Genomic DNA, 13,080 nt, shown 5'->3' with positions numbered 1-13,080 from the left:
GTTCATTAAAAGAAAGCTGGTTTTTGGCTCATTTTTCTGCCATTTTTTCAGAAAAAAAGAAAAGAAGACTATAATTCACAGTTCTTTAAAAAGAGCTCTGTGTACAAAATCCACTGTATTTTCCTGGAGAGTAACTTGTGAGAAGTGTTTGAATTTTTCTGAATACCAAACTGAAGATTTTACTCTATGTAATTATACATTACCAGTTCTTTGAAATCTTTTCCATATATAAGTAAGACTGCTGATAGATGTACATGAGCATTAACACTGATGTCGAACAACATGGGAACGGCAAACATCTGACTATAAACTTCACACACACTTACCTTTACTGGATAACTCTGCATTTTGATGGCACAAGGCAATGGTCTCCTATATAGTGAAAGAACAAAACAAGAAAAAGTAATGATGGTGATCATAATCTTCCATTATTTTCTTAGAGAAAATACCTGATTTTGGGGCAGTCCTTCCAGAGACAGAGGAACAAGCTGGGAAGTTATCAGCACAGGTTTGGGCTGGGTTTTTAAAATGAAAATTAAAAGTAGCAAATTTCGTTGTAATACCTACATACATATCACCAACAGACAGATTGATGTTTTTCTAGAGAAGTATATGTGATCTAGAGTCTGAGATAAAAGCTGTTTCAGATACCTACCACTCCACTATTAAAACAATGTTCTTTGATACTCCTGTTTTTTAACAAAAAAGTAAGTTTTATTCTAAGAACTAATACTCCTACAAACAATTCCATTTTTATCTGTTACCATTCTTGAAAAATATATGGAGGGCTCCTTTTCCAACAAGCATTTCTTACTGTACACAACTGTCACTAGCAACAGCATTCTTGGTTACAACAGCATCTTTTGTTTTCAATCACTGTATAAATAAAAAGTAGCCTCTTCTTTAATGCTTTTGGCAAAGAAGTTTATCCTGGTCAACCCCAGCTCCAAGCTAGAATTGCTGAACTAATATGAATGCAATATACTGCTGCTTACACTTCAAATGAAGTTAGCCAGCCTTTCAGGAAGTCCACTCATCAAATTTACAAAGACAGGGTCCTTGTCTTTGAGAGGTTAAAATCTTCGATTTAAAAATGTGTGTCTAGTCATCCTTCCTTCTGACTGTCCTCTAGTCTGCAATATGACATACACTGAAAAAGAGTCACTTCCACCTCTTTTTTTTTCTTGAATGAGGTTGAGCAGGAGAAAGAGATTGCAGTTTCCAGTTTACTTCCTATTTGAATGTAGTGATATTAATGGCTTAGCTGGACTAGCTTTGCCTTTTCAAAGATAAATATTAAAGCCTAAAAAGGCTACTACGAACGAATTTGCAAGCTTCCTTTCATCCCAGGTCTCCCTTTACCTAGATTTGTCACCCTTCTCCCCACCCAAACTCCTCATATATACCCTTATAGATCTTTACATGTGTCAAAGGTGCTGATGCTGAAGCTGGTAGGATTGACCTGGCCAGCAGCTGGACACACACGGTAATTTTCTGTTCTGCATTTCAAAGAAGAGCTGTGGGAGCAGTGCTGACCTGGAGCTACTTTTATGCTTTTTCAGTACAATCAAGAAATATATTTTGAGGGGCAGACTGACATAATTTAGAGAGTCTGAGTTAGACTCGATGGCAGGTCACAACAGTACCTAAATCTTGCACAAGGTCATTGTGCTGGAAATCCAGGTCTGCCTCAACCCTCCTATTACAGACTACCCTGCATACATTATGTGAAGGCACCTGTGAATACTTCCTTAGAGGAAAATCTTATGGCTTTCTACTTTAATTTCTAGCTGCAGTAAAAGTCTTCCTGCAGCATTTTACAGAATCTCCATGGACTCAGGACAGGAGAACAGGTTCAGGAATCTCACCTCTGGCAAAATTTTAGGTGTTTGATGTTTTCTGAATTAACAAAGGAAAGAGCTGAGCAAGTAAACTACTGATTTACTTGTCTCTATCCCAAAACTGGAGGCAGCAAATAATTTAATACTCATAATTTAACTGTAATATTGTTTATTAAGGGAATTTCGAAGTCCTATTTTCGCACAGCACAAATCTGAAATTCTATTCCAAATCTGTTATGGTTTTTTTAAAAAATGTTCATGAGTCAAAGCTGGGGACAGACCTGTTACTAAGAGCAATTAAGGGAAAAATTAAGACTGCTGAAATCATTAACACTTGGGTTGAGAATTTAGTAATTGAAATATATTGCATTTTAGAGGGTTTTTTCCGATTAATTTCTTATTTTTCTAGAGCAAATGAGCTGAAAAGGTGCACTATAGGATCTTGCAAATACCCACGTACTTCAGCTCCTGTTTCCAGAATTCTGTACACACAACTCTTCAAAACCAGCAAAACTGTGATCACTTGTCATGTCACATTGACAGTCATGCCTCAATATATGAGTCTGAAAAAATCATACAGACTATCTCTTCCCTTTAAACTGATGCCATGATGATTTTTTGCCTTTTCTTTTAAACCCCTTTTATACCTTTTTACAACTTCTGTATTCTTAGTGCTTTTTGCCTACATTCTTGGACTTGTTTGTCAAGCTAGGAGATTAAATATTTTAGAAGCTTCTTAGTTAGGGATCAGTGTGCCCGAGACCCCAAGGTCCTCTCCAGAACACATTCTGTAAACTAAGATAGAACCATCCAGGGGAAGGCTCCTCGGGGAGGGGGGCTTCAGAAGAACACATGCACAGAGCTGTCACGGTGACATGCACATGCATGTGAGCCTACAACTTTCAAGATTCCAATATTGCCAAATTTCCTGTAGGAGTCCCAGGATTTACCAAACAGATATATGTCAGCTGTGCAATTTATTGGGTTTCTTCTCAGAAATCCTGGGCATGTCCAAAATATAAGAAGTATGAGATTTACTGTATAAGCCTTGGAGACTGCAACATCTGTACTACAAGTCTAGCAATTTCTGCCCAATATACTGTTCATGGACAGTACACATGATCCATACTTCCAGTATGGACATGAGGTAGCTTAATATAGAGCTACTTTGTCAGTACTAACAGTCAGCAGCAGGAAAACCTGGAGAGATACAGAAAATCCTCAAAAACTGAGTCAACAGAATTTCCAGTAAAGAAGGAGAACGTGCCCTGGAAAACCTGGATGCTTAGTAACTTCATCCAGTCTGAGCTGTGAAACCAGTCTAACCACAGCTGTGTAGACTCCCATAGGCTCATTTAGTCAGCTTTTGGAGCACAAACACAACATGGTCAAAACCTGCTTTTCTAATGGTACAGGATGTGTTCATCTACCTAATCCTCACTGATTTGAAGACAACCAGAGTGTCAAGAAAGTTCCCATTCTTTTATACTATTGCCTCATATACTGTGCCTAAGACATTGGCACAGAAAGAGAAAATAAAGGCATTTTTCCTCCTTAATGATCACACATTGCCTGAAAAGTCAGCTTTCCTGCTACAGTATCTGATACAGAAGAATATTAGAAAAGACTTAGATCCAGCTGTGAAACATGGAATTATGCACACAGATTCTGGGAGAAATACTTATTGTTCTTCCCTCAATGACTGGAAAATCTTAATGAAAATTGTGAGGAAAATTCTGTAGTTAACTTAAAAATCTAATTTATCATCTATTATGTTTCATAATCACTAATGCATATTTGTAAAAATAATGGCAATTCACATATTTGTAGCTATCTTGTTACTTTCAAGGATTCATTCATATTTTTAAACTCCTATAGCTATATTTTTATTCTATTCAAATCTACCAAATAATACGTTTTAAAATTTATCTTGTATTCTTATAAAAAGAGTAGCCTTTTCTACCGTAGAAATGATGTATGACAAAACTTAACACCCCATTTTTTCTGTGAAAAACACAAGTCTTCTTCAAAAAATAAGCTCTCTGGATATAACTGCAGGTGAAGGAATAAAGTTTCAGGTACTCTATTTTTAAGATTAAAAATCCATTTCAAATACTTCAAAATGACAGAGATGACTAAAATATTTCTTAAGATCCAACCCTGTATTAAATTTCAAGGTTTGATGTTGACCTGAGAGTTGTATCATCAAAAGGTTTTGCCTCTACAGTCATTTGGACACAGTCTTTTTTTATTCCTCAGTCACTATGTTCACTAAATGGAGTATCAGTTGTCATTTTAGCTGTGATGTGAGTGAAGGTAACAGAGGTGGATTTTGAAAAAAAGGCAATGTTACAAATGAACTAACATCTGCAAAGTTTTGCACAAACTGGGTATAGAAATAGCTTAAAGAAATAGCTTAAAAATACTGGATTACTAACGGCATCTCTTTCATTCAGTCTCTAATGTTGAAGCTGCCCAATCCGTATGTGCAAGTAGATGACCGTGGGCCCATCAAAGTGTCTCTATACCACAAATGTCTAAATGCCTCTTCTCAAGTCCCTCTTCTAATTCATGTGCCTCATATGTGATGTGTAATTTTTCCCTGAAAATAATAAGCAGAGAATTTCCATCTTATGCAGGTTGAAGCAATTTTCAAAATGATAAAATCTGTAAAGAAAATAGACCCTAGCCCTCCTGTTGACTCAATACCAATTCACTGCACTTAGGAAATGTAACACAAGAAGGATTAGAGAGAAAAGAAGAAAAATCTTATTATGACAGAACAGTCTGTAATGTTTATGGGGAACATGAAAAGAGCACACAACACAGCATGCAAATTAAATAAACTGGTATCAGTTGCACAACAGAAGGTAAGATTGAGTTTGAATATATAAATAGACAGACTGAAATAAGAAAAATGAAGGAATCATGAACATTAAAGAACAAGTTTTTTGTGTTTTTGTCACTGGGAAAGAGTGGAGACTTTAACACTTTTACTCTAGAAATCAGCATTGCCAGGGAGCTTGACATTGAAGAAGCCACAAAGAGAAATATGAGTGTTCTGCTTAGGATGTATAAATATAGCAATCAGGTCAGTATATTAAAATATCTAGTAGCCATTGCACATACTGATGGTAAACATATTTGGATTAGATTTTCTTGCTCTGCATTTCTTCAAACAGAACACATAGAGCTTTATTCTCAATGGAATTGGAGATAACTTCTATCAAGAAATTAATCACAATGAAGCATATCCAAGTAGGCTTTTGAAAGGCAGATCTACAAGGAAACACTACTCCAGGATAATCTTTTTGTCAGAAGCATTTGACAAAATTACTGTTGCATAAAACTGCAAGACTGTGCAATTTACATATGATGACTGTTTTGGTTTTTTTCCTGGCCAAAAATACTTTCACATGTATTTCAATGTATCCTACACTTATAAATTACTTAGTTTCCTACTGAACAAGAAAAAAAGAGAGCTTCTCCATTAAAGAATTTGGCCCTCTGTTATGGAGTTTTTAAACAAAAAATTAACAAAATCCATTTTCTTAAAACCAGTGATTCAAGATCATTTTAACTACTAAAATTAGGTATTTTAAAATATTTTTTCCTAATGCAAATCCCAAAAGCTTTCAGGACTGTAAAATCAGTGAATGGGAAAGTCAGAGCAAAAAAAAAAAAAGTTTGAAAAATTCAATAATAAAGCAGTTCTGTTTTTTGGCATGAGTACTTTGGGGACACGAGGGATAACGGCATGTCTTTCAACTTCGTATTTTTCAAAGAAGGTACATCCAGCTCCCAGAATTTTGTCTTTCATGTATCACTAGTCTCCGTTTCTGTGACAACAGACCTTAGGAACAGTGAATCAGATATTCAGTAATGTTACTTCATGCAGTTTGTATTGGACTGAATTGAAATATGCCAATTTAAACTTGCCGAGCATCTGGCACAGCAGCTGACTGAATTTCAGTCAGCTTAAAGCATAAAACTGCTGTATCCCAAAGATTTACCAAATCTGTATCAAAGGTTTTAAAGCAGATGTCTCTTGACTAACAATCACACAGTTTAAAATGGAGACAAAGTTATTTACATTCATTATATTACAATACAAAATTCTAAAAATTAGCAATAATCTAGTGAATTGGGGATACCAAAGCTTCTCTTTCAATGTTTTTTTAATCACTAACTGATTTGTTTTTAAAAAGTATATATTGTTATTTCAAGTGTTAAAACTACAGAAAGAAAGCTCTCCCATTATGAACTTGACAGAGGCATCCACATAATTTTGTTGATGAAAAGATTTAATAGGTGAAAAAGACAATTGTTCTCCAAGTTAAAAACCATCTCCTTTTCCAATCTGTAAAAACAAAGTTCTACTTGTATACTTCAGCTATTAACAGACATAGCATTTTTCAGCTGAGGTTTAAATTGAGGCAAAAAGTAAAGATCATGTACAAGTCAATTAGCTGCTCATAACTTCTTACGTTTCATGTCTGAATCAGACTGCCCTCAGCCTACGTCCAATCCATGTTTTCTTCCAACCATTCCAGTTTTATCAGTCTCTCTTTCATGTATTTTCATTCTTGCCCTTGTCTTTCCTTGACTGCCTCTCCTACTGTGATAAATCAGCCTTCTAAAACACTCTTGGACTAGAGGAGAAAATCTAAGGGATGTTTCACACTGCTTTGATGCTTCCAGCACATAAACTTCTATTAATTTGCAACTAACCAATTCTGTATTTGTACAACTAGAGACTGAAGTAATGAAAGCAATAATTATTATATACTAAAAGATGCTACTTACAGCTCCTTTTCACCCTGTTGCTTTTGTAATGATTTTAGTATGATGCCATTATTAAAAAGATTTTTAAAGGTAAAGTACTATTGAAGTACTAATTAGGCTATTGTTTATAAAATGTACACAAAATACCAAATAGCTAAAGATATCACAGAATCACAGATCACAGATATATTCTATTGTAAAGTATTCTTCTTCACTGCAGAATTGCCTTATTTTAAAATCACTAAATCCACTAGTGATATCCACATGTACATTATCTAAACACACAGTATAGATATAGATCTGAAATACAAAAATTGTATGAGTGTACTCTGCAGAGGCACTCCAAAAATTACATAGAAATCAGCACTCCAAAAATTACATTAAAAATTACTTCCCATTCATTTCAAAATTTACCAAAATAAATTTGGGTTTTTTGGTTCATGAAGGTCATGAACTATCCCTAATAGTATGTCATTTGTCTTCAAATAAATTTTTTAGCCCTACAGACAGTCACTATTCATCAACCAAACACAATAAATGTTATCCCCAAGTATATGAATCAGTTTTTCTCAAAAAATGACAACAGAGATTTTAAAAAAATTAGGTCATCTTTACTGCTGGACTGCATGGATAAGGACTTCGTTGGTGTTTTACCTTTACACAGCACTATGGATGAATATATTTTGTAAGTTATTTTCTATATTGTAATGACATGGAATTTAGCATATATGGAAGAAGTACTCACTCTTTACTTAGGAGAGAAAACAAATAGAGCAAGAGGAACTGTAGCAAACATTTACAAATTGAAACATCACCTTCCCCAAAATATAACTGGATTATTGAATCAGATCCAGATTTTGAGCATAACATCATTGAAAGCACTTGTATGTTGCCTAGACTGCTTTTTCCCTCAATTTTCTTAAAGCCAAAAGAGAAATGCTATCAAATGGTCTTCTGAGTAGTGTTTGCTTCAGTCAGTATGAAATTGAAGAGATGCTGGCACTGCTACATTGTGTTTCTTTGTAGGCATTGAGCAAATGAAATTACTTCAGTGGAGCTCTGTTTGTTTGTTTTTAAGTGAGTATTTAAGTCTCTATTCCTCTATGCTGCCAATTATTTCTCTATATGAATTTTTTTTCATGAAATCTATTGCTCAGAAACTCTTTGAAAGTATCATTTTTTCTCTGTTAAGCAAGTAAGATTTAAACATTAGAAGGAGCATTCTGTTTAAAATTTATCTAAAAGCAGACTTTGGTAGCATATACACATTCCAATTTAAAAACAGATACATTAAAAAAAAATCAGTAATTACAAAAATCAGTAATTACAACTTCCCAAAGTCATCCTAGTAATGTTTTATTAAACTTAGGTAAGATTCATCTTATCTATATCGGAAAATTTCAGTGGAGACTTCTACGCAGTAACTAGCATTGGCTTGGGTGGTTTGAGCCAACTCTTAGTCAGTGCTGCATCTAGGGAACCTGTTTGGAGGAATGTCCTTCTCTCACAGAGTTGCACAGGAAGCCTGAGGGTCTTAATCATGGCCGAGGATTCCTTTAGAAGGCAGAGCTTCTCAAATTTAAGAGCAGGCCCACTGAGCAGTGAAGCCTTAACTCTTTTTCTAGATCTCACCAGGAGTCTTTCCATTCAGTCCTAGATAAGGATGCCATTTTAAGGCATGTGTTAATAAAGTTCACATTTTTCTAGTCACATGCTTTCACTGTAGCCAAAATAAACTAATCATAATGTAAACTAAGATTTATTTAAAAGACTGCAGACTATCTTCTTAAGATGCTGCCACCAAAAGCATTTTAAAGAGCAAAACCAAGACAGCGTTAGCAACAGAACTTTTAGAATCTGAGGAAAAATCATAAAAAAGAAAGTTAAAGGAAAAGGTATTAAGAAAGATTTCCTACCCAATACACATCAATGTAACTATAGAGTGGAAAGGGTAGGGAAGTTACTTAAATAGAAATGGGGAAAAAAAAAAAGCTTTCTGAAATGTCTTTGAAAACATTTATTTCAGTATTAAATATTTTCTATTTTGTCTTTCACTATCCTTTGTAATATAAAACTGGGTCAAGTTAAAAAACATAGAAATATTATTACCTGAGAATAATCTTCTGCATTTGAGTGTCTCCTATTTTGATTCATGTCCCCATTACTGTCACTTTCATTTTCATCAGTTTCAGTAACAGAAGTGAGGTTGGATACAGAATGAAATCCTTTTTTGAGGGTAGACTGTGGAAAGTGGCTAAATAATAAAAGAAAACTCAAAACACTTTAATCCATACATTTTCTTTCAAATTACAGTCTTCATAACTATTCTTAACAGAATTTTGTCAAAATAATTTGTGTCTCCTTTATTTTGAGAGATTCCTAGAGCAGCACAGAATCCATATCTTCCTATATTTCTTGTCATTACTGACTTGGCACTACACACAAACCTATGACAGAAAGACATCTTAACCAGCCCTCAAAAAAGCAAAACCCAAGCCAGCTGAAAACTAGACGACAATGCCAGAAGTGAATAAATTACTATGGCCCTTAGACAAGCAAAAATTACTACTTGAATGAAGGTAAGGCAAAATATAAAATGTTTTGTGTCAGAATACTTTTTGTCTTTTCCCTCAAATGGGTCTCCATAGCTACCAGACAGCTAAAATACAGGATAACCAAGGAAACCTGTGCAGGCCTATTCTGGTTCTAGTAAAAGAAAGCTCTGTTGCTGACTTCACTGGAAGTAGAAATAAAAACTAACAGAAATATAAGTAACTCTCTGATTGTTAAGTGAACTAGAAGAAGAGGATCAAACCAATTTTGCATACATGCCAATTAGACATAAGTGTGTAATTGTGTTATTACAGCAATAAATAACAAATTAAAATCTAGACGTGTTATCTAGCCCCCTTTTAAAGGACTGAGATAATGAAAGATCAAGATCTTTTTCAGTAACAGTCACAATTATCTTGCCTTTGAGTGTTTCAAAATATTTTATTAGAATAGAAGGAAGAGATAAAAAGCTTTCAGTCCCAACTGTGTATCTCAGTCCCTTATCTTATTTACACAGTTATATTACTTTAATGAAATGTTAATACCTGCTATATATTTTTGGCTACTACCTGTTAATTAAATCACAAAGATTAAATGAGCTAATTGTCATGGAAACTTAGTGCATTAAATAAACTATCCTTTCCCAAATGGGGTAGTTTGACCATGAAGCAATCTACCAAATATGAAAAAAAATATAAAATCTGTTAACATGCAAATACTTCAACATCTTCATTATTAATCTCTCATTCCTTTGATAGCCTGTTAATTGCTTAGAACATTATAATGTATTTCTACTCCTACTGTTTGAAAACAAACAGTAATTTAAGTACTTTTAACTATCAAAATGCAACTGTATCATCAAAACAATTGCATTCCCAGAATATTCCAAGGTCACTTCTTACACAGACAAATGCTGCTGTTAAAAAAAAAAAAAATTAAAAATACCTAACTGGTTTATTATCAGTCCATGCAATTATGATGATCAAAATGCACAACCCTCCACATATGTAATTTAGTCAGTTTACTTAGAGATGTACTTAACAAAAGGTGCACACACCCTAAGAAAATACATAAATCTCCAACAATTTACAGCCTGTTGTTGGACTCAGTCTCAAGAAAAGACGTATCCTCCAAAATGACATAAACCTTTTGGTGTACACTGGCTATAAGATACATTCAATGCTTCATGACAGAAGCTCAGTCAGAATAAAAGAGACAGGGTTAATAATTCTAGAACTTGTCTACTGAATCATAATGCATATGTTCACATCATCAGCTGGAGCCTGAGAGAAATGTATTATGCAGTGGGTCATAGCAAAAAAACCCACGGCTCTGATACACTTTATGGTAATCTTTCTTTTCTTGTCAGGGAGCAAGTACTATACTCAGCATGGCACATTGACTAGAAGTCATGTATACACCCATTTCTGAAAGTTCTCTAAGACACCCTGTATAAAGACTCTGGTTTTCAAGGGTTTATAGGACTTCCAAACAGTCTTTAACACAAGGCATTTATACAAAGCTGTGTTTTGACCACGAGCTTCTTCACCTGCGCTCTCAGGCTTGTTCTATCATAAACAGAGAACAGCTTCTTTTATTCAAAAATATTAAGTGTTCCATATCAAACATGTGATGCCTGTGAAAATACTGACTGGCTAGTCAATTCTTTCCTTGTTATGTGTAAGAATTAAAAAAGACCAGTAGTTTGAGGAAAAATTTGAAATACATCAAAGAATATTCATATTTCTGGCAGAAGTGATCTATTGAATACTCTATGTCTTTGGGGCTACTGGGCAGAGAATCTGGCAAAGCATCTGACAGCACTCCCTGTTCTCCAATGCCAGAAGCCCTGACAAGTGTGTACCTGCCTAGGGGACTGTCCATACTCCGTACAGGGTGTGACAAGTGGGGACCTGTGTGTTCATGTCCACCCCCTGGTAAGCTTTCTCAGTAGTGCAGATATGAGCAGATTGTAGGCAGAAACAGATAAGCCTAGAGACTTGCATCTCCAACAGGAAGTATATGCTGCAGTCCCAAAACAGGAGGAGTTTGTAAACCTCAGTGACAGGAGGGGGAGGGTAATTGCATACGTATGCCTCTGTGTGCCAGATTAGAACTTCTTGGGATTAGCTACAGGAAGGTGTTCAGAAGTTTTCAGGTGTTTATTAACCTTTTGTGTCTAATACAGTAATTTAGCTGTCGTATTGCCGATATTGATCCTAAATGCAGTTCACTGATAGCTGATTAATTACGTGACATCAACACATCAACAGAGTGCTTTGTCCTGATGTGCTTCAGAAATGATCTGAGCAGTTTTTGCCTGTGACACAAGCAAAAATAAGCCAGTGCACTTTCACAGTGCACTTTCACAATGCTAATGCTGAAACTACCTTATATACTCACATGTCTGTTGGTATTGTGATAACACTCAATTTGTAATTCAAAAATAGGCTAGCAATCTCAATATGTTCTTCAGATTTCTCTACCACAGGCTCTGGGAAAAAAGCAACTTGTTAAATATATACATTCATAAAAATATTTAATAGTACTAACTTTGAGAAATAAATTTCAATGGGGATTCATCACCCCTAAATAATTTTCCAAGTATCATCCCATGCACTTGAATGGAACAGAAAAACGAGGGATGGTTCTAGGTGACATATCATGAAAAAATAAATGCTTTACACTCTGATCCTCAGCCTGCAAAGTATTAAATTGTGCCTAACTTATATGCAAGGTTATCCAGGGTAGCTCAAAACAACTATGGCAGCACTTTTTGCCTTTGCCAATTTCCTCTATTTCTTATCCCAGCATATTTTGCTAGCCTGCCTGTAACACTTTCAACATACTCAAGCTATCTCGTATCATCCATTTAACTCCATTATGCAGTACAGACAAATCCTAGAAAAAAATTTACTCTAAAACCATGAGTTGATGCAGCAGGACTAGTCACATACTTTAAATTTTTAAAAGGCGTTCAGAAGCTTTAATGGCTCTCCATCAGAGAGCTTCTGTGTTACTTTGATAACATTCCCTCTTCATTTTCTCCACTAGCATGCTTTTTTCAACATGAATTGAGACACTTCTCAAAGCATGTAGGAAATATTGCTAAGAGGAAGTAATACAAAAGTGAGTTCAATTGAAATTAAGCTAACAGATAATAAGTATGGTCCTGAAAATGTTTAAAATAATTAAAATGTAATTAAAAATTCATTTTGGAGTTTTTAGTAGACAAACCTTGGGGTTCAGATGTCACAACAATTTTCTTTTTCGGACGGATAAGCTTCCAAGAAGGAAGTGGGGGTGGTTCTGGAGGTGCTACCAGAGGACAAGACCTAGTTCGAGTGATCAGGACAGGATGGCTGTGTATATGGGAAAGCCCATATTGCCTCATCTTCTCTGAAGAATCAGCCTATGGAACACAAAAGGATAATCTGACTGGGTCAGATCTTCTTTCTCATGATATGTCTAACAAACAAGAACAGTATGCACACAAAGGCATCTAACAGCTTCTGTAACAAATGAAATGAATATAGTTCACCTGACAAGACTACCCAAAAACATGCTGATTAGAATCTGATACTCAGCACAAAAAGTATACTTAAAAGTGTTTACATGTATTTTACTTTTCATAATAGATTCATCACTTCTTTCAACTTATTTAGATAATCATAACATACAAGTGAAGAGAATGAATATGTAAGAAAGCAATAGGCACAACATTTTCTTTCAAGTAATCATATTTAAAAATACTTTCTGAGGGAAAAAGTCCTTACTTCATGCTGAATTTATAAAGTGGCAGAATTCTAAAATCAGTTGGTCTTTTAGATAACTTGTAAAATCTCCATAACATACTGCTTTGGACCAACATATCATTAAAGCTAAGTTTTTTATTTGGTGG

At 34.9% G+C, this 13,080-nt stretch overlaps 1 protein-coding gene across 1 annotated transcript in view; it reads right to left on the bottom strand.

Moving 5' to 3' along the window:
* Positions 1-13,080, bottom strand: part of ADGB (androglobin) — a 118,382-nt gene that overhangs the window by 59,778 nt on the left and 45,524 nt on the right. Inside the window, exons 10-13 of the mRNA XM_032102143.1 lie at positions 12,417-12,591; positions 11,583-11,673; positions 8,736-8,880; positions 327-372 (exon numbers count right to left, since the gene is read on the bottom strand). Coding sequence (XP_031958034.1) covers positions 327-372; positions 8,736-8,880; positions 11,583-11,673; positions 12,417-12,591 — 457 coding nt within the window. The remainder of the gene's footprint in view (positions 1-326; positions 373-8,735; positions 8,881-11,582; positions 11,674-12,416; positions 12,592-13,080) is intronic.

Source organism: Corvus moneduloides, chromosome 3 (genome assembly GCF_009650955.1).
Source record: "Corvus moneduloides isolate bCorMon1 chromosome 3, bCorMon1.pri, whole genome shotgun sequence".
NCBI lineage: Eukaryota > Metazoa > Chordata > Aves > Passeriformes > Corvidae > Corvus > Corvus moneduloides.
Note: the sequence above shows the minus strand (reverse complement) of the source record. Positions and strands in the feature narration are given on the sequence as shown.